The sequence below is a fragment of the Ammodytes marinus genome (assembly GCF_949987685.1).
Source record: "Ammodytes marinus genome assembly, chromosome: 1".
Classification (NCBI taxonomy): Eukaryota; Metazoa; Chordata; class Actinopteri; order Uranoscopiformes; family Ammodytidae; genus Ammodytes; species Ammodytes marinus.
The window spans coordinates 37,468,616-37,490,997 of record NC_137230.1 but is presented as its reverse complement, the minus strand read 5'-3'; the positions used below and the strand labels follow the sequence as shown (position 1 = coordinate 37,490,997).

The 22,382-nt window shown below is 41.3% G+C and overlaps 1 protein-coding gene across 1 annotated transcript in view; it reads right to left on the bottom strand.

Moving 5' to 3' along the window:
* Nucleotides 1-479: 479 nt before the first annotated feature.
* LOC307253475 (NACHT, LRR and PYD domains-containing protein 3-like) overlaps nucleotides 480-22,382 on the bottom strand; it is a 36,930-nt gene continuing 15,027 nt past the window's right edge. The window contains exons 7-17 of the mRNA XM_080031555.1: nucleotides 19,198-19,314; nucleotides 18,749-18,827; nucleotides 18,353-18,581; nucleotides 16,397-18,200; nucleotides 13,161-13,331; nucleotides 9,284-9,454; nucleotides 8,261-8,434; nucleotides 7,238-7,411; nucleotides 6,920-7,084; nucleotides 2,582-2,628; nucleotides 480-2,439 (exon numbers count right to left, since the gene is read on the bottom strand). Coding sequence (XP_079887681.1) covers nucleotides 1,904-2,439; nucleotides 2,582-2,628; nucleotides 6,920-7,084; nucleotides 7,238-7,411; nucleotides 8,261-8,434; nucleotides 9,284-9,454; nucleotides 13,161-13,331; nucleotides 16,397-18,200; nucleotides 18,353-18,581; nucleotides 18,749-18,827; nucleotides 19,198-19,314 — 3,667 coding nt within the window. The 3' untranslated portion in view covers nucleotides 480-1,903. The remainder of the gene's footprint in view (nucleotides 2,440-2,581; nucleotides 2,629-6,919; nucleotides 7,085-7,237; nucleotides 7,412-8,260; nucleotides 8,435-9,283; nucleotides 9,455-13,160; nucleotides 13,332-16,396; nucleotides 18,201-18,352; nucleotides 18,582-18,748; nucleotides 18,828-19,197; nucleotides 19,315-22,382) is intronic.

Sequence of the window (22,382 nt, the reverse complement as noted above, 5' to 3'; positions counted from 1 at the left end):
CCAGAAATAGATTTAGGATGTGCCAATACATGCACATCAATTGTAGTATGCTGAAAATACCTAGATGCCCCATTAACTCCAATAGCATTTTGCATTATTCGTCTTTATTCTCGACATAATGAAAAAAAAAATCGTCCTCATCTGAATTTTTTTCTCTCCTGTGGCCCTAAAACTCTTTTGTACTTTAGTAGGCCTATGTGGTGTAGTAAAAAGAAAAAGTATGTGATTTGGAACGCAGGGTGTGTGTATATAGCAGTGTGGAAGTATTCATGTTATGTTGAATGTCTTATGTATTATATTTTGTGTGGACCCCAGGAAGTATTGTAAAAAAAACTAATTGGGATCCTAAATAAAAAAAAACTGATTAAAAAAAACATTTCATCATTCAACGTGCAGAAAGTGATGGTGGTTTCTGCTCACAGCAAATGCAGGTTTATTTTCTGACTTGAATAATAATACATCAATTACATCATGGTGTCAACATCACTTTTAGTAAATCTATGCTCTCATTAATTATGCCTCGTAAAGAGTAAACACAATTTTACTGGCAAATCAGTCTTTTAGAACAAAAAGAAAAACGCTAATTTCCATCTGCAGAACTGTGATTAGATAATAAAGATTTAACAGTGCACTAAAAAAAGACATTTAATATTACCATAATATATCAACAGCCAGTTTGATTGTTTTAATTTTTAAAATTGTTTTTTTGTGGACTAAAACTCCCCTGTGTGTTTTACTGTCAAGACACTAAGAGACATTTTGTTCAGAATAATTAATGAACATCTGTCCATGTTCCTGCCAATTGGGATTTCACACACAAGAGAATATCTTCTTTTACCGATTTAAAGCACAGCATACAACCGGCAAGGTTGAGTCAGATAAACACCGTAATGTACTTTTTGGACCCTTGATTTATACTAGTATGAAAGAAGATTATGGAAGCTCTGGAAAATCTAGATACTGGATAAAGCCATAGTTAAAATCTTCATTGCAATTTTACATTAAAAAACAGCTTATTTTCAAGATTGTACAATTAAAACATACTGATGAATGTCATATTCCATTTCTACCAAGTTTGTCCAGAAAAAAAAACAATCAATTGTACAAACTGAACCCATCCATTGCCCATTTATCTATTTTGTTTATTGGTGAATCGATTGTTTGGTTATAAAATTTCATAAAAAGTGTTACATTTCCCCGTCACATTTTCCTTAGACCCAAGTTATGTTAGGTTTATTATCTTACACATTAAAAGTGATATACATCAGACATGAAAGGCATTAAGACCAGAAACACAACCTTAAAATATGATTTACAAGACTAAATAGATGAGAATAATAATAACATAATAACAAAAAATTAAAGTGCAGAGTAAGATCCAAATCTAGTTGGTTTGTTTCTAGTGGATCAATTTGTTGTGCAGCAAAAGACACAGACAATAAATATATTATATATAGTATATTGTCTGAAAAAAGTTACATTTTTCTTTAGTACCATTGACTTGAAGTATATATTACTTCTAAGTGCAAATACAAGTCAATTCAAAGTGCCTTACACAGGCAAAGAAGCCATAAATGACAGGAAACCAACTACAGGTGACCATAAAAAGTATGGTTAGCATGCACTATGCTACTATTTAGACATACTTATACTGGTATACTTTGCTATTACGTTGAAACTTGAACTTGCCTTTTGCTTATATAGTATATCCGTCTCATCATTGTTTTTTTTGACTCAGCGGCTTAGTCCATGTGACCTGCAGGTCTGTGGAAGGGGGCCCACTGTAGCTAGCAACATGCCAGTTTACAGAGCCTACAGCACACACACAGTACATAGGCTAGCTAGCCTTCATTCTCCAGAATCGTTGACTCCACCGTTATACACACAGGAAGTTGCCTCCCTCCTACAGATCACACAAAGACACTGAGGCATCTTGCCACTCTAACCCAAACCCAGGGTAAAGAGTTTCAGTGAATGTGGTGTTGAAGGTGTGGAGGTGGATCAGTGAGTAAGAAGAGACTTTGTAGAAGGACAGAAAGCCAGCAGGACAGTCCACATACACTGCTACTCTGTGAGAGACAGAGGAGGAGGGGATGGATGTTTCTCTGTTATTGTGACGGACAACGTAACCACCATCATCAGAGCAGTGAAGACTCCAGGACTGATCATTACGTCCAAACCCACAGTCATCACCGCGTCCTTTCCTGCTGATTCCTCTGTAACTCATTGATATGAACACTTTTCCTCTCCACTCGACCTCACAGTAACAACGACCAGTCAGACCATTGCTACACAGCAGCTGAGACAAGCAGTCAAATCTCTCTGGATGATCAGGATATGGCTGCTGCTCCCTCCACATCAATGTCACCTTCCTGCTGTTGTCTGACAGTTTGAGCTTTCTGTTTACTGTGTTCCTGTCGAGTGTGAGTTCACAGGAATCTGATGGAGAGAAAAAGACACAACATAGCAGCAGTTTATGATCAGACACCTGAAGGTTTAATTATTTGTGTTCTGATGTTCATTTCAATAACATTTAATGATGACACATTGTGTCTCCATGAGTCAATGAATTCACACTTACACTTCCTCAGACCAGGTTTTAACCTCTGCTCTCCACCGTGGTCCACCCTTGAGGAAGAAACACAGTCAGAATGATTTTCTACATGAGTCCTAACTGCTGTTCAACATGAAGCAGTGTTCCTCAGCTGTCATGATTTTTAGTACTATTATCAACATGGGACTGGACAAATAAAATTTATAAAAAAGTATGTTTATTATTATTGCAATAATAGAAGTCAATGGCAAATGCTGTCACCAGTTATGTCACATGTATATACAGTATAATACAGTATAAAGTAGGGGTGTAACGGTACACTAAAGTCACGGTTCGGTACGTACCTCGGTTTTGAACTCATGGTACGGTACGGTTCATAGTTAAGGGAGAATTAACAGTTTTAGATGTAAGTAACTAGCTAACATACAAATAAAATGCATAACAAATTTAAAAAGAATACTGCTGCAATTCTCCAATAAATAAAATACTTCTTAAATACTAAACTGTGTTCCAAATTATTATGCAAATTGGAATTTAGTGTCATAAACATTTAATTTTTTGTATTTAATTTAAACTCATGGATGGTATTGTGTCTCAGGGCGCTTTGGATCATTGAAATCAATCTCAGACACCTGTGATAATCAGTTTGCTAAGTAAGCCCAATCAAAGGAAATCTACTTAACAAGGACGTTCCACATTATTAAGCAGGCCACAGGTTTCAAGCAATATGGGAAAGAAAAAGGATCTCTCTGCTGCCTAAAAGCATCAAATAGTGCAATACCTTGGACAAGGTATGAAAACATTAGATATTTCATGAAAAACTTAAGTGTGATCATCGTACTGTGAAGAGATTTGTGGCTGATTCAGAGCACAGACGGGTTCGTTCGGATAAAGGTAATATGAGGAAGGTTTCTGCCAGACAAATTCATTGGAATAGGAGAGCAGCTGCTAAAATGCCATCACAAAGCAGCAGACAGGTATTTGAAGCTTCTGGTGCCTCTGGAGTCCCGCAAACCTTAAGGTGTAGGATCCAGAAGTTTACAGTTGTACATAAACCTATTATTCGGCCACCCCTAAACAATGATCACAAACTGTTGATAGTTAGCCTGCTATCGGTGTACGAATGTGTGTGTGAATGGTAACGTGGGAAAGGAGAACAGGTCTCCCTTGCAAAAGAGTCTTCGGACTCAATGGGATATACCTGTATAAATAAAGGTTAAAAAAAAAAAAAACAGCTGCAGTGGGCTCAGGAATACATGAAGACTCATCTTCAAACAGTCTTGTTTACTGAGTGCCGTGCAACCCTGGATGGTCCAGATGGATGGAGTAGTGGATGGTTGGTGAATGGCCACAATGTCCCAACAAGGCTGCGACGTCAGACAGGAGGTGGTGGAGTCATGTTTTGGGCCGGAATCATGGGGAGAGAGCTGGTTGGCACCTTCAGGGTCCCTGACGGTGTGAAAATGACCTCGGCAAAGTATGTAGAGTTTCTGACTGACCACTTTCTTCCGTGATGCAAAAAGAAGGACAGTGCCTTCTGTAGTAAAATCATCTTCATGCTTGATAATGCTCTATATCATGCTGCAAAGAATACCTCTGTGTCATTGGCTGCTATGGGCATAAAAGGAGAGAACCTCATGGTGTGGCCCCCATCTTCACCTGACCTCTACCCTATTGAGAACCTTTTGAGCATCCTCAAGCAAAAGATCCATGAGGTTGGGAGGCAGTTCACATCAGAACAGCAGCTATGGAAGGCTATTTTGGCATCCTGCAAAGATATTCAAGCAGAAACTCTCCAAGAACTCACAAGTTCAATGGATGCAAGAATTGTGAAGGTGATATCAAATAAGGGGTCCTATGTTAACATGTACCTTGGCCTGTTAAGATGTTTTTGATTGAAATAGCTTTTGATTTCACTAACTATGACCTCCTAATGCTGCAAATTCAACAAATGGCCATTTTTAGTTGTTTGCAACCTATACAATGTTTTGAAACTCTGTTTTATTATTGGGAGGTTTGTTCAATAAAATTTGAAATGTACTCTAACGATTGATGACTTGAAAATTATACTGACTGTGATTTGCATCGACTATTTAGGAAAATCTAATTTGCATTATAATTTGGAACGCAGTGTAGTGAAGGTGCAGCATAAACTAAAATTGCAGTGAAAAAAAAGCCAGTGTTAATGCTCAGCAGGCTCTGTAAGCTGGTATGTAAACAAAGGGTATGTCATCTTTAAGGGTATTTTTGACTTTAAAAAAATAAATGTTACTGCAGCACTCTTAAGCTCTGAAGTGCTCTTATAAATATAACAATTATCAAATAAAAGTGCAACTGCAGCATTAATTAAATGACAGCTTATGTATTTTCAGTATAAAAAAGAAAATACTGTCTGGGTTTGCACAGATCGTTTTTTCTAAGTTAACGGTGATAGTAAGACCTGGATGGTGCCTTTTCAAATGCGTATGTTCGACGTGTTGGCTCCCTTTATATGTCCATGGTTGGCTCCTACATAGGCGATCGCGGTGAAACAATAACCTGTGTGCCGACATTGTTCCACACGTTTATCACTGTTTTCATAATTCTACTGGAATCCGAAGTTATCCCTCAAACGGGATTTGAATGACAGGGGGCGCCTGCAAGCTCCGGTTTCCTGTTGACTTTCGCCATGCAGTTCGCTCTCGGTTCGATAGCACTGTTTAACATTTTGATTTGCACTACTCATAGACTGTAAAAGAGGGGTACTACAGTTGTAGTACCCCTCTTTTAATAGGGATGCAAACGGAACACTTGAGCGGAGAGGTGTGTATCTCTTGCACTGACTGCAGTTGGGAGGGACTGCTGCGTGAGGACCCGGCCGCCTGTCACCAGAAAAAGTAGCTAGATTTGTCGCTAGTTGCTTTTTTGAAAAACAGTCTGCAGAGGGGTCTGAAAAGTCGCTAAGTTAGCAACACTGCACCCTCATGCTGTGCTCACCATGGAGATAAGGAGATAACAGACTCTAAATCGCTGGCTGCTACTGCGCACGTGCGAGCCGAGCCGGAGGCTAAATGGTCCGGGGGGGGAACTCCGACGACAAGTTTTAAGTTCCACACCGCAAAACAAGCCTGTACATTCGCCATGTATTAACGCTATGTACACCACAAACGGACCGCGGTCCACCCCTGTAACCACCCAGAGGTGCCTGTACCATCACGGTACGGTACAAATACGTGTATCATTACACCCCTAGTATAAAGTATATAGTTTTACTACCAGTGGTAGTGTGACTTGCCTTCCCAGCGTCCTTAGTTGTTGCACAGCAACAGAGTATGTCGCTTGCTGCTAAAATGGAGCAGTAAGAAATATTGCAGTATGCCCCGTCCTCATTAAAGGAAAGTGTTTAAAGAGGACCTATGATGCTTTTTGACTTTTATGACCTATAAACATTGTTATGATGATTCATAGTCATGCTTAACCATACTAAATTATCAAATAATGACTTACATGCATTTCGACGTATTCCCTGCTGACCGTCTGGGGTGTCTGTGCAGAGCACTAAACACTATTCTAGCCAGTCGAGAAGTCACGTGTTCAGAGCGGTCTACCCTTCCGTAACTTCGTCACGTCGCATGTAACTTCATGACGTCCCACGCGGATGTTTCCATGTATAGTAATGCTGTCACTTCCCTGTTCGCGTCTGCCTCGCGTCTGCCTCGCGCCCTTATAGGTCCATGCTCGCGCTTCCCGCCACTGAAAGTGTTCCGGAAGGAAGGTAACCAATCACAACGGAGTGGGGTTTGCAGGAGGGGGGAGGGGAGCGGAGATCCCCGAAGCACAGGCGGAGGGAGCGGAGATTGCCGAAGCACACACACTCAAGTGTTGACAGGACGTGCTGGATCGCCAAAATAAGAGAAAGAGCTTCCCGAAAATCTACATAGTTTTTTGTGATGTGATTCGTGTCAGGTTGCTCTATAGCAGTGTAAAACAAGAAATTAAGACCAGAAAAGTAGTATAATAGGTCCTCTTTAAAGACCCGTTAGCAGACTGTCCTGCTTGTCAGGCTACCCAGGTCCAAGGTAACGTTCAACATTTCTGTTTGCTGCCAACAACAGTTACTTTGTTACTGTAACTTCCTCATTTGCGGCTCTGGTCAAATTGGAAATCATATATCATGACTATAAGCCAATCAGATTAGTTTAGTTTATTTGTTTATAGTTTTGTGGACAGTCCCCTTTGAGAAGGAGAAGCTTCAGCCTATTTGGCTCATTTCCAGCTGCTTTATTTGAGCTACTTGCTTTATAAGGGATAACATAAGTCCTTCATAATGATGGACCAGAGGGAAAAGACACTAGCAGTGTGTGAGCTCTTGTTGTCTGTCCATACCTGAGAGTGTCCAGTTTCCAGTCTGGATCCTCTGACAGTAGCTTCACTCCTGAGTCTCCAGGATGGTTGTAGCTCAGGTCCAGCTCTCTCAGATGGGAGGGGTTGGATTTTAGAGCTGAGGCCAAAGACTCAAAACCTTCTGTTGTGACCAGACAGCCTAACAGACTGGAATTAGAAAAATATCATGATTTCAGCATTTCACAAAACCATGTCAGTGGGAAAATCCTTAAGATGTGGAGCTGCATTGCCAACATGAACCTAAACCTGCATGAGATGAATTTAAAAGATCAACAGTTAAAGAAACAGATTGATTCTGACCTGAGTGTTTCCAGTTTACAGTGTGGACTCTTCAGTCCAACGGACAGATGCATCACTCCTGAATCCGTCAGGTCGTTGTTACTCAGGTCCAGCTCTCTCAGACTAGAGGACTGGGAGCTGAGAACTGAGGACAGAGCTTCACAGCTTCTCTCTGACAAGTTAACGCCACTCAGCCTGAGGGAGAATTTAACACATACAAAAAAAATGTTGTGTTAAAATGGTTTAGTCAACTGTACATTGAAACTGAACAGAGGGCCCCGTTGGAATTTGTCTTTTCACTTATCCTCTTTCAAGCTTTTCACCAAGTTGCCCGCCAACAATATTGAATTAAAAAAGTCCTCCACCTCAAACAACACATCTTTGTGGCACATGCGCTCACATCGTGTAGCAACAGTGCCTTTTGACTTTGTGTCGCTCTCCACTTTTGTAAGAAAGTCATGTCATTCAGATCGTCCGAGTGACAGCTAGCTTAACCCAGCCTCCTTTACAGCCGTCTTCTGCTGGATTTCAAGGTTATTGCTCAAGGGCACGATGGTAGAGATGGTGGGCACCGTAGATGTAATAACAGCCACCACTAGTTTTACAATTAACACCCTCCTGTCTGATGCCGGGGATCAAACCAGCAACCTCATGGTTAATAGTGGTGCCCTTTTTCCTCCTACCACCCTAGGGATTAGGGTTTAGGGATGGGGATCCTAAGATTGTATTAATATTGATACCATTATTGAGACTCCTTAACCTTCTGAGTCTTCATCGATACCACAATCGATACTTTTCTATTATTCGATTGACAGAATGAGACAATACCTTTTTAACAGAACTGGTTTTGCTTTTCAGATGGGATGAGTTAGATTTCAAAGCTGAGGCCAAAGACATACAAACTGCTGCTGTGAACAGACAGCCTGAAAGAAGCTTGTCAGCAGGAAAATCCTAAAGATGTGGAGCTGCATTGCCAACATGAACCTAAACCTGCATGAGATGAATTTAAAAGATCAACAGTTAAAGAAACAGATTGATTCTGACCTGAGTGTTTCCAGTTTACAGTGTGGACTCTTCAGTCCAACGGACAGATGCATCACTCCTGAATCCGTCAGGTCGTTGTTACTCAGGTCCAGCTCTCTCAGACTAGAGGACTGGGAGCTGAGAACTGAGGACAGAGCTTCACAGCTTCTCTCTGACAAGTTAACGCCACTCAGCCTGAGGGAGAATTTAACACATACAAAAAAAATGTTGTGTTAAAATGGTTTAGTCAACTGTACATTGAAACTGAACAGAGGGCCCCGTTGGAATTTGTCTTTTCACTTATCCTCTTTCAAGCTTTTCACCAAGTTGCCCGCCAACAATATTGAATTAAAAAAGTCCTCCACCTCAAACAACACATCTTTGTGGCACATGCGCTCACATCGTGTAGCAACAGTGCCTTTTGACTTTGTGTCGCTCTCCACTTTTGTAAGAAAGTCATGTCATTCAGATCGTCCGAGTGACAGCTAGCTTAACCCAGCCTCCTTTACAGCCGTCTTCTGCTGGATTTCAAGGTTATTGCTCAAGGGCACGATGGTAGAGATGGTGGGCACCGTAGATGTAATAACAGCCACCACTAGTTTTACAATTAACACCCTCCTGTCTGATGCCGGGGATCAAACCAGCAACCTCATGGTTAATAGTGGTGCCCTTTTTCCTCCTACCACCCTAGGGATTAGGGTTTAGGGATGGGGATCCTAAGATTGTATTAATATTGATACCATTATTGAGACTCCTTAACCTTCTGAGTCTTCATCGATACCACAATCGATACTTTTCTATTATTCGATTGACAGAATGAGACAATACCTTTTTAACAGAACTGGTTTTGCTTTTCAGATGGGATGAGTTAGATTTCAAAGCTGAGGCCAAAGACATACAAACTGCTGCTGTGAACAGACAGCCTGAAAGAAGCTTGTCAGCAGGAAAATCCTAAAGATGTGGAGCTGCATTGCCAACATGAACCTAAACCTGCATGAGATGAATTTAAAAGATCAACAGTTAAAGAAACAGATTGATTCTGACCTGAGTGTTTCCAGTTTACAGTGTGGACTCTTCAGTCCAACGGACAGATGCTTCACTCCTGAATCCTGCAGGTCGTTGTTACTCAGGTCCAGCTCTCTCAGACTAGAGGAGGAGCTGGGAACTGATGACAGAGCTTCACAGCTTCTCTCCAAGAGGTTACAGCCACTCAGCCTGAAGGAGAATTAAACACAAACAAAACAATGTTTGTATAAAATCAAGCACTATTGACTAAGTACAGTATCTCACATAAGTGAGTACACCCCTCACATTTCTTCAAATATTTCATTATATCTTTTCATGGGACAACACTGAATAAATGACACTTTGATACAAAGTAGTCAGTGTACAGCTTGTATAACAGTGTCAATTTAATGTTACCTCAAAATAACTCGACACACAGCCATTTATGTCTAAAGTGTTGGCAACAAAAGTGAGTACACCCCTAAGTGAAAATGTCCAAATTAGGCCCAAAGTGTAAATATTTTGTGTTGCCACCATTATTTTCCAGCACTGCCTTAACCCTCTTGGGCATGGAGTTCACCAGAGCTTCACAGGTTGCCACTGGAATTCTCTTCCACTCATTCATGACGACATCAAGGAGCTGATGGATATTAAGGCCAGGACACACCAGTCCGACTTGTTTCTACATGTTCCGACTACGCAAAAAATGGGGTCGGCCGTTTCAGGAAGCTCCAGGCTTCCCGTCGCGGCCAGAGAACACACCAAACTGACTGCTGACTTTCCGTACGCTCTGTTGCTTGCGCGGGACGTAATGTCTCCATAACAGCAGGCGGCGCTAATCTGTATTGTGGCCCGAAAAAATACGAAAGCCGGAAATGATGGGACAGCTCTCTAGAGCATAAACATAGATAGAAATACGTATTTATATTTATGGACCATAAGAGCACAATTTTTAGCAGAGAGTGTCGAGCATGGTGTCGAGCAGTCAACAAGGGTTGATGCATGTGAGTACTCTCAAAACGAAACGAACAAACACATTAAAACGATGGCTAGCTGTTGTTAGCTGTTTGTGCTACCCGCCTCACTTCCGGGCTTCACTGATTCGCTAGCCCTCCACCAATCAAATTGCTCCAAATGAAAGACGGTCGGCCAGCCTGTCGCCGCCGATTGAACATGTTCAATCGGCGGCGACAGGCTCAAAACAAGCCCGACGACCTCTACGTCGGCCGACGTTACGGCACACACCAAACAGATTCGTCTCCCGACCCCCTATCGACTCTACGACGGCGATTTTTGGGCTGGTGTGTCCTGGCCTTTAGAGACCTTGCGCTCCTCCATCTCCCGTTTGAGGATGCCCCAAAGATGCTCAATAGGGTTTAGGTCTGGAGACATATTTGGCCAGTCCATAACCTTTACCCTCAGCTTCTTTAATGGTTCTGCAATTACTTCAATAACGTTTTTTATTATAATCATATCATATTAGGGCTGTCAAACCATTAACATTTTTAAATCAGATTAATCACAGGATTCTGTGGATTAATCACGATTAATTTTACCATTCGAAATATGCCCGAAAAATTCGAATTTTCTTTGTATATTGTTGTATGAACAGAAAGATAAACGACAGAAGGTGGATATGTACATTTAAAATGAGTACGTTTATCAATTGAAAATCCAAATGATGGTTTTAATACTGAAAATAAATTTAAATTTAAATCAAACTAAAATATATAGGCCTACCTAGCAAACCATAATTCAATTGGTCTGTCTCTTTACTATGTCTTTGGGCAAATATAAGATAGGCTATAGAATGGCATTTATTTGGTGAATCTATAGGTTGTGCATTCTTGAATACAACTTGATTACAGTCCGCGGTGTGTGTGTGTGTGTGTGTGTGTGGGGGTGGGTGCGTGCGTGCGTGCGTGCGTGCGTGCGTTTGTACGCGCGACCACGTCCTAGGGGACTGTTCATGTGTGCCAGGAAGCCGACGTTATGTTGATGTCTGATCACACACACCTCTGAAGACGGCAGACATTTGTGTCCTCGTGGGCTCTGAACAGAGCGGGCAATGTTTCTCCTCCTGTTGCTCCCGACATCAACTGTCACCCGCGGCAGTTGATTTTATATACTATCTATGCCCCCGACACAGACGTGACCGTTAGCAGTTTAAAACTTTAAAACACAGCACGGGCTAACGTGCTGCTATCTTTGGCTGCGCGCAGCTACTGATCCTGGGTCAGCCACAACGTTTGAGTGGCTGTAGTACAGAGCCGGTGGGATGTACGTGGCGGATCATTCTGCACATGCGTTAAAAAAATTAACGCCGATAATTCCAGAAATTAATCACCCTGCGTTAACGCGCTAATTTTGACAGCCCTAAATCATATCAATATCGTTGCAATCAGTAGAGAATTTGCGCTTACATTTTCTTACAGTGTATGATTTCTTTTTCTTCAACTGCTCTAAGAAAAATAGAGCTGGTATTTCTATCCCAAAGTTCAGTATCCACCACTTAATTTGCTTCTGGGTCATTAATTTTTTCTGACAAATTTGGTCCCACATTTACGAAGAATGTTAAAACTATCAACCACATCATCCATATTATCTATTGTATTTTCTTTCTCCTTAAAATACTCAGGGTAACCTGTATTTTTTGATCCATTTCTAATGTTAGGAAAATACATTTTCTAATATTAATGATGTAAAACTAATCATGTAATATTAACCTTTGCTTGTATATAATAAGAAATAACCATTGTTACTTCAATTTCTTACAGTCACAGCTTTACATGTTAAGATATGTGAGAACATCTTGGGAGAAATAACTCTTCACAAGAGAAGATCAGATAAAACATGACCATCTCATCACGCTGGCTACAACTTAAGTAGCAGAACAATAGCACCCTTCTTTTCCGCATAGAGCAGGACACTGGCTCATGTTATTGGACCAAAAACATGAGCCAGCCTCTCGTCCAATACAGCCACGGATCACAATGCAACAAATATGAACCAATCAGATAGATTCATATTTCCTATAATAACTTTTGTATAAGGATAAGTTAGCATTCTTGGCTGGTTCTTCTGAACAGACATTAATCCATGTACATGATCATGCATATCCTGCCCTTTCAATTTACTTTAATAAACAGCTTTGAAATTATAAGCTTGAACTAGATAATTTTCTCTTGTTATTTGTCCTTCAAGAACTTTGAATTAAAGAACACGTTTTTCTAACACTAATAATACTATTTAGCACATTCCATAAACCTTTCATGTTGTTTTTGTTATTCTCTAGTATTTTATTATAGTATTCTTTCTTACATATCCTCATTATATTGGTTAATTTATTTTTATATTTTTTATTCTTATTTTCTGCTTCTGCAGTTGGATTTTTCATACATTTTCTATACAGTGTATTTTTCTTTTTGCAGGCATTTTTTAAACCCTGATTGATCCATGGATTAGTTCGCTGTTTTTGTCCATCACTTTAATATTTTAAGTCTATCTGTTCCAATATTTATGCTGACCTAAAAATGTGGTGTTCCTTTTCAAATAACGCTATCTTCTCAGTTGTGTATCAGATCCAGATGTGAACCCCTGGAAATGAAAGCTGAAATGTTTATCTATTGTCTCATATTCATCTTTTGGTGTCAAACCCAAATGTTTCCAGTCTACAGCAACAATAAATGAATTGGCCTCACTGTTCCAATACTTTTGGAGGGCACTGTACATCCGAGCTGCCCGCCAACAACAGCCTGACAGACTGGAATTAGAAAAATATCATGATTTCAGCATTTTACAAAATCATGTCAGCGGGAAAATCCTAAAGATGTGGAGCTGCATTGCCAACATGAACCTAAACCTGCATGAAATGAATTTAAAAGATCAACAGTTAAAGAAACAGATTGATTCTGACCTGAGTGTTTCCAGTTTACAGTGTGGACTCTTCAGTCCAACGGACAGATGCTTCACTCCTGAATCCGTCAGGTCGTTGTTACTCAGGTCCAGCTCTCTCAGACTAGAGGAGGAGCTGAGAACTGAGGACAGAGCTTCACAGCTTCTCTCTGAGAGGTTACAGCCACTCAGCCTTAAGGAGAATTAGTGAACACAAATAGAACAATGTTATACAATTATTTAAAAAATCATGCACTATTGATTAGGGATGGGGATCGTTTACGGGAAAATATGTTTTTAACAGAACTGGCATTGCTTTTATTGCTTATGAGATGATTACAGCTTGAAATAAGTTTAATACGTTTAATAGATAATTTTTCCATCTACTGGGATAACAAATTTCTCTCCTGAACAACTGAATAATTTAAATTTACTAAAAACTAAAAACAAATTCTTGTGTTATATTTGAAAAACATCATGATTACCCTTTATTTAACTTTGCCGTATAATCATCTGCTGGCTGACAATTTAAATAAAAAATCATAATTGGTAAATCGATGTGCAGACGAGTGATTGGATACTACCACTCTATTTGACAGAAATGCTGCATATTTCAGATGGGCTTTATCAAACCCGCTCAACTGACATGCTCATGTTATATGTTCCACACGCCCGGTCTGACCTTGGTAAAACTGCTTTTAGCCACAGTGCCCCTGACTCCTGGAACAGCCTACAACAGGGGTGGCCAACCTGCGGCTCGCGAGCCGCATGCGGCTCTTTGCCTTGCTTCGTGCGGCTCTTTAGTTCATTTCAAATTTTGTGATTATAATTTTATTTTTATTTTTTTTATATACTTTTTTTTTGTGTGGGCCTATGTGTGTGCATGTTCGCAAACGTTTCATGCGGCTCTTACGTTCGTTTTACATGTTGTTTATTATTTCATTTTTTATTTTGTTAATGTGTATGTGTATGCCTGTTCGCAAATGTTTAATTGAGGACGCAACATAACGTTCGCAAACGTTTGGTGTGGACGCAACCTAAAACTGCCCGCTCAGCTTTACCTTATTTATACAGGTAAATCCCATTGAGACCGAAGACTCTTTTACAAGGGAGACCTGTTTTCCTTTCCCAAGTTACAATTCACACACCGATAGCAGGCTAACTATCGACATTCACACGAGGCAAGGTGGGTGAAGTGTCTTGCCCAAGGACACAACAACTATGACACAGGTGGCAGGGCAGGGATCGAACCTCCAACCCTTTGATCATCAGCCGACCCGCTCTACCAACTGAGCCACAGTCGCCCTTGGAGGGAGGTTTTCCGTGAGTAAACAATTTGTGTCAAGTTTGCTCCGAAACAGAGTGGGAGAGTTTATATTTTTTGTTGAACGTTATACCAAGCCATTCTTCCTTATATGCCAGGCGTCATTAGCGCATTTCAAGGCTTCAAATCTTCAGCGCCACTTCAGCTCACTCCATGCTAAAAGTAAGTCCCACTAAGCAACATGCATAGTAAGAGTAAAACGCTAATGTAAATTGTTATATTTTTGTTAATGGACTTGGTTGAACTGAGAGTTTGTGTGTGAGGCAGTGCACACAATGTTCATTGTTGAAAATGACTGGCCTGTCGTCTTAGTACTGTAGGAGTCCAGTTCTGTCATTATCACAGGGGCAGCCTTAACGATCTGGGGGCCCATTTCAAGTCCTAGTGTGGGGCCCCCCGTTTTTTTTTGTTTTTTTTTAATAAATAATGCGAAAATTAAAAAGATTGTGGAATCCAGTTGGTTCTTAGACGGATTATGAGATAATAGGCCCCTGGACCAAGACTCTCAAAGGGCCCCCCCACTCCTACCTATCCAGTCAGTTACACTGACTTTTCCGCACAGATACATACAATTATTGGCAAAAAACATATTAAGAAAGTCAGTGTTTCCCAGATGATTTTGGGACACTGTGGGAGGGACCCTGGTCCTTGTTGGGGGGGTCAGGGGGCATTGGAAGAAAATGTGTACCGTTTTAAAGTAAAATGCATCAATCTGATGCACTTAGAGAGGAAAATTTAGAGGCTAAATCAAATCTTGAACTGCAGAAGGAACATTATTTTTCTGATTTTTCTTAAGCAAGCAGCATCCTTTACTCTGCAACTGCAAAAACAGCAGATTGGTCTGCAGACCCATGTTCTATGATGGAGAGACCCATTTCAACAGATAAAGGGTGGATAGCTACTTTTTATGAACAGTATAGCATTTACACATAGAAAGTTTATTCCTGTATGTGTGGGGGCCTTAACGGCCCCTCATGAAGCCCCTAAGACAGAGCTAATAATGCTGTTACTTTACAATTGCTTTTGTATTTCTCCCCTACTAGTTGAGGGGCCCATGATGATTTATTTCCTTATATTTAGGCTATTCCTTTTTGGAACCTTTTATTGACATGAGTGACTGAGCTCTTTGACTATAAGACATGTAAAGTTATCAGTACCTTAGCTTAGGGCCCCCTTGAGCCCTTGTGCCCCTGGGCCTGGTAGCATGCACAAGCATTATTTATTTAAAAAATAATAATAATACAAAATTCAACTGAAACGGGTGAAACATAGTTAAGGCCGTTACTGCATTATCATTTTGGTTGTGACATTTACAGTAAATCTGACTGAGCAGAGGTCTGTGTGTGTGTGTGTGTGTGTGTGTGTGTGTGTGTGTACGTGTATGAGGAAGGGATGGGGGGATGTTCATGTGTACCCGTGTGTACGATGTGGCTCTTTGCAGTAACACAGTAAAAAATGTGGCTCTTAGTCTCTGACTGGTTGGCCACCCCTGGCCTACAACATCAAATTAAAATAAGTACACTCGTAACTGTTAACCAATTTAAACGTATTACTTTGAATCAGCCCCACTCCACTTGTAACTGTTTTAATCAGGCTATTGTTCTGCTTCATTCAATTGATCTGAATGTTTTCATTGTTGTTGTCTCTTTGTAAGATTGTTGTGTATTTTTATTGTATATTGTGTATCTGTTGACTCAACGTCATTGTAAAAGAGGGTCACCACCCCTCAATTGATCTTTCAAGGTTAAATAAAGGAAATGATGATACACATTGAAAGGATTGGTTGATTTAAATGATGTGACGTACTGATAGCAGTATCGATAAGCTAATATTTGATTGATTTTCAGATTTTGAAGAAAGATTAACCAAGTCTTTAATGGAACTCGGTTTTACACCCCATCCCTACTATTGACATTCTTAACTTGTCCACCTACAGAGCTTTGTTGGAGGCTTTGACCACTGGCAGCAGCCTCAGAAAAGCCTCCTCCGAAGCAGAGTATTTCTTCAGGTCAAACACGTCCAAATCTTGTTCTGATGACAGTAAGATGAAGACCAGAGCTGACCACTGAGCAGGAGACAGTTTATCTGTGGAGAGACTTCCTGAACTCAGGGCCCGTTGGATCTCCTCCACTAGAGAATGATCATTCAGTTCATTCAGACAGTGGAACAGATTGATGCTTTTCTCTGAAGACAGATCCTCACTGAGCTTCTTCTTGATGTACTTTACTGTTTTCCTGTTGGTGTTGGATCTACTTATTCCTGCCTGTGTCAGCAGACCTCTGAGGAGATTCTGATTGGTCTGCAGTGAGAGACCCAGGAGGAAGCGGAGGAACAAGTCCAGGTGTCCATTTGGACTCTGTAAGGCCTTGTTCACAGCACTCTGGTGGAGAGGTTTTAGATTAACTTTGTCTCTGAAGACTTTGGACTGCCAGGATGTTTTTTGTTCAGACATGAGATTGACTCCAGAGTTGATGAATGTCAGATGGACATGAAGAGCAGCCAGAAACTCCTGAACGCTCAGATGGATGAAGCTGAACACCTTGTCCTGGTACAGTCCTCCCTCCTCTTTAAAGATCTGTGTGAACACTCCCGAAACCACTGAGGCTGCTGTGATATCAATGCCACACTCTGTCAGGTCTGATTCATAGAAGATCAGGTTTCCTTTCTGCAGCTGCTCAAAAGCCAGTTTTCCAAGAGACTCGATCATCTTTCTGCTCTCTGGACTCCAGTGTGGATCTGTTTCAGCTCCTCCATCATACTTGATGTTCTTCAGTTTGGCCTGAACCACCAGGAAGTAGATGTACATCTCAGTCAGGGTCTTGGGCAGGTCTCCTCCCCCTCCTCTCTTCAACACATCCTCCAGAACTGTAGCAGTGATCCAGCAGAAGACTGGGATGTGGCACATGATGTGGAGGCTTCGTGATGACTTTATGTGGGAGATGATTCTGTTGGCCTGCTCCTCATCTTTGAATCTCTTCCTGAAGTAGTCCTCCTTCTGTTGGTCAGTGAACCCTCTGACCTCTGTAACCATGCCAACACAGTCAGGAGGGATCTGATTGGCTGCTGCAGGTCGTGTGGTTATCCAGAGGCGAGCAGAGGGAAGCAGTTTCCCCCTGATGAGGTTTGTCAGCAGCACATCCACTGAGGTCGACTCTGTAACATCAGTCAGGATCTCAGTGTTGTGGAAGTCCAGAGGAAGTCGACACTCATCCAGACCGTCAAAGATGAACACAACCTGGAACTCTTCAAAGCTGCAGATTCCTGCTGCTTTGGTTTCGGTAAAGAAGTGATGAACAAGTTCCACCAAGCTGAACTTTTTCTCTTTCAACACATTCAGCTCTCTGAAAGTAAATGGAAATGTGAACTGTATATCCTGGTTGGTTTTGTCTTCAGCCCAGTCCAGAGTGAACTTCTGAGTTAAGACTGTTTTCCCAACGCCAGCCACTCCCTTTGTCATCACTGTTCTGATTGGTTCATCTCTTCCAGGTGAGGCTTTAAAGATGTCTTGTTGTCTGATTGTTGTTTCTGGTCTGTCTGTTTTCCAGGACGATGTTTCAATCTGTCTGACCTCATGTTCAGCATTGACCTCTCCAGTCCCTCCCTCTGTGATGTAGAGCTCTGTGTAGATCTGATTCAGAAGGGTTGGGTTTCCTGCTTTAGCGATCCCCTCAAACACACACTGGAACTTCTTCTTCAGGTTAGACTTTAGTTCACGCTGACACACTCTAGAATGACTTCCTGTATAAACACAGTAGTAATTAGATCAATGAGTGATTATAATTTATAATGCAAATATGAATGCATACACACATTTTCCCAATCAATCTCTTGAGACTTAAGTAAATGTCCCATTTCACCATCATGCTGAAGTTTTAGAGAAATTCTCTTACTGCTTTGTAGAAGGTCAGCCAACTCCTCTTGCTTCATTCTCCTCAGGACGTTCACTGTGATCTTCTGAAATGCTTCTCTGCTGCTCCTCCCCTGCTCCTCTTCCTCACCGTCCAACACCTCCTCATCCTCCCTCTGTCTCGCTAAGCATTCTGGGTAATCTGGACTCAGAAACCTCTTTATCTTCTTCAGCTCATTCTTCACAAAAGTGACGATATTTTCCTCCAGCAGCTGGAACAGAATATTATATGAACAACAGAATGGAAATAAAATAAATAAGCAATAAGCAAACCTCAGATCCATGTGTGACAGACTGACAGTCCACTGGTCTAAAAAGTAAAGCACAGATATTATTGTAAACAGAAAATATGGAAGGTAGTTGTTGTATATTTGCAGACCATAAATGTGGAGTCCAGGTCTGTTTGATGCTGCTCGTCAGACCGATCACAGGAAACATCTGAGATCTCCTGGTCGAATCTGTGGAGAAATGAAGAATTAGCTCACATCATGTCTGGGGTTTGGGTAACACTCCAGGGGCAACTGGCCCGGTGTCGGCGGAACAGAGCTGGGGGCTACTTGGGGCAGAGAGAGAAGGTGCAGGAATTATAATATAATATAAAACGTTGAAATCAGAACAATTTCATAAATCCCATACATTTGATCAATAATAAATTATACAAATTTCATGAATACATTTCGAATCAGCTTTAAAAATTAACGTTGATAAACAAAATGTATAAAACCTATTCTTTAAAGAGTTTACTGAAGGCAACCTCACCACTTCTTCTGGAAGCTCATTCCATGGTTTTACCGCATAAAATTATAAAGATTATTTAAGTGAGTTAACCTTTCTTCCGCAGACGGTTGTTGTCCATCAAAATTAATGAGACCACGGAACGAATGGTCACTCTTATAGGAGACACAGCTGGGTCCAGGTTCAGGAGAGTCTGGTTTCTGATGGAAACTGGTAGAATAATAAATGTATTATGAACACAACACACGCACACACAAAGCTCTGAGTGTGAGGCATAGTAAATCATCTGCTCTGCAACAGAACACAAGACCTGATACACAGAGACATGTCTCCAGTCCAAACTGACTGCGTGACTAACTGCAAAGTGAAACAACCGCCTCGCTCCGTTAGTTTCAGTCTACAGCCGACACAGTTAATAGCCTATAATCACCACCTGCGCATTGACAACGTTTAAATAAAGCCTCTCATTCTTATTATCAGGGCTTTGATGCGAATGATTAAATCTGAACATTACGGAGGCAGTGTTGGTGTGTAAAAGTCCTCTCGACTCATCATTCTATATCCAAGCGCACACACCTCTGTCCCGGCCGCATCTGAGTGTGCAGCTCGTGCTCCACCCGAAAATAAATTAATAGCCTAAACACAAGTTGGACACAAGCCCTGAAGCTGAATGATCGCTCTGGTAACGGTCAGACCCGACTTTTTACGACCTATTCCCAGGGGGAAACCCGTTCATATAATAGGCCCAATAGCCTAGGGCATGTGTCACCGCTGCATGTAACAATATTGCATTGATGATGCATTTTTTTTTTATCAATGGAGCGAGTTATTATTTAAGTGCAGGCAGAGCTCTTTCTTTGTTAGCACTCCGTACTGGGAATATGTTTCTGTGGCTATGCCTGTAGCGTAGGCTACTTCAACAGCGGGTGATCCGTCTGGACAACGTTAGCCTGCATGCTTAGGATCCAACTGGCCGGCTGGTTTGTACTAATTTGATTGACCTTTTTTATATTTTACGAGTTTACTCCTTGTGCTCTTAATTCAAACTGCATATCGCATCAGCTCACGTGATGAGAAACATAATCAGACTCCGTTTTCTCTCTCTCTCTCACTCTCTCTCCCTCTCTATTCCCACTCCTATCCTCAGAAAAAATCTGATTTTAAAAATGCATATGCCTAAAATAGATAGCGGATTTTTTTGCAAGTTAAATGGGAAATAAACTAATAAGAGATAACAATAAATATGAGACATATTTTTATATATTTTCATTGTGACACTGACACCTCTTTCAATTAAATAGGTTGCGGTTGCGGAGGGAAAAAATAGCCTACAACTAATTGCAAACCTATATAGGCCTAATCATACTACTATAAAAGCAGGTGAGTCGCACCAGTGTAACCGTTTAGGACAAATCAATAAACTAAAACTTTTTTTCTTTTTAAGTCACTCCAACAGCATCGGCAAAAAAATAATACGTCGACCCCCCCTCCCCCCCATATCAAACGGTTAACATTTGCAGCCATGTAACTGTTTAGAAATGTTTGTAAACGTTCACACCCCTATTACAAGCCCATTGCATTGACTACATGTAATATACTATTATGCTCCTTTACTTGGCCTACATTGTGTCTGACCAGTGCCTCTCTCTCTCACACACACACACACCATCTCTCTTTTTTTTATTCAAGTCTACACATTGCTGAAAGTCAGCTTGGAGCTGCTCTTTTTACCTACTGATGCCCTGCCACTAACATGGTAAATATGATTTGAGGTTATTGAATGTTTCTCCTTTCATTAACAATTGTGCAAATCTCCTTCCAATGACACAAACGTGTTCAACTGTCATTATCACAAAAGAACACGCTCACAGATCAAAGTAATAACAACCGCAACAATGTGTTATGCACAGGAGATGAACCAACCACCTGTTAAATGCTGCAAAAAATGTGGACGGTCCCTGAAGGGACACAAGCTGCTGAGGAACCTCCAGGCTGGCCCTGGATGCAGCCTCAGAAATGGGACCAGACTCACAGTGGTCCAAATGATGGACAGGGCAGTGGAGTGCAAAGTCGCAGTCGGCCCTAACAGGGGATTCCGGGTATTCCTTCCAAGGATACCGCATCATGACAGGGCCCAGGAGTTCCCCTTTACAGTGGTCCGCAGACAGTTCCCCCTTCGCTTGGCATTTGCTGTTACCATCAATAAAGGTGACATAAACTCCCCCCTAAAGCAACCAGCATTGTGGGTGACCTCAGTCACTCCTCACACAGCCTCTGAAATCTCCTGCCATCTGGGAGAAGGTACCAGAGCCTCCATAGGCTACACCAGCCTGGTAAACAGCCTCCACCAGCCTTTCAGGAAGCTCCACTATCTCCCCTCTCTTCCTTCCCTCCCCTCTGCCCCCACAAATTCTTGATTTTAAACCCCCTCCCATTTGCGCCAAAGACTCCTGGACTCTGCACCTATTTAAACTCAGAACATTAAAATACACATATAATGTACACTTTAACTTTCCTCAGTTTACTGCATATTGCACATATTGTAAATAATGTTCATCATATTGCACATTTTAATTTGTAATGTGTTATACTGCCTTACATTTTGCACTACTTAAAAATGTATTTATTGTATATTTCATCATCTCTTATTTGAACCTTTTGTACTTATTGCCACCTGGTAACTTGCACAACCGCACTAAACCATATATATTCACGTGCTATAAAATCACTGAACTTTCACTACAGCATCACAGCTAGGTGATATTACCCTGTGCAATACAATGTTACCAGTTCACCTATGTGTGGTTGGGTCTACTTTATTTTGTGCTTTTATCTCACACTTCATAGTTTGCGTACACTGAGAGGAGTGGCTATAGATTCCATTGTACATGTGCGATGACAATAAATGGAATCTTAATCAAACTCCTGACACACTAGAGGTAGAGCGAGCGCAACGCACGCGCAAATACTCTAGTAATAATAATAAGTTACTTTCTGCAAGTGATGCTGAGCTCGCAGCTCTCAGCTGTGCCAGAGCATTCACCGTTGCTAGGGAAACCAGCTACCGTCGCAGCCGGTGCAGCAGTGTGAACTGCCAGTCAGGCTCGTTGAGCATGTGCAGCATTGTCAAGTTTGCGTCTCGTTGTGTGGTGAATCTTTGGTCTGAACTGGGCTAAACCTGCTCAGCGCCGTGACTGAGAGAACGTTCCCTTACAGAACGTTATTGGCCACGCCCACACCACCCTGCAAAATGTTCTAGACAGCAAAAAAGCAGTTTT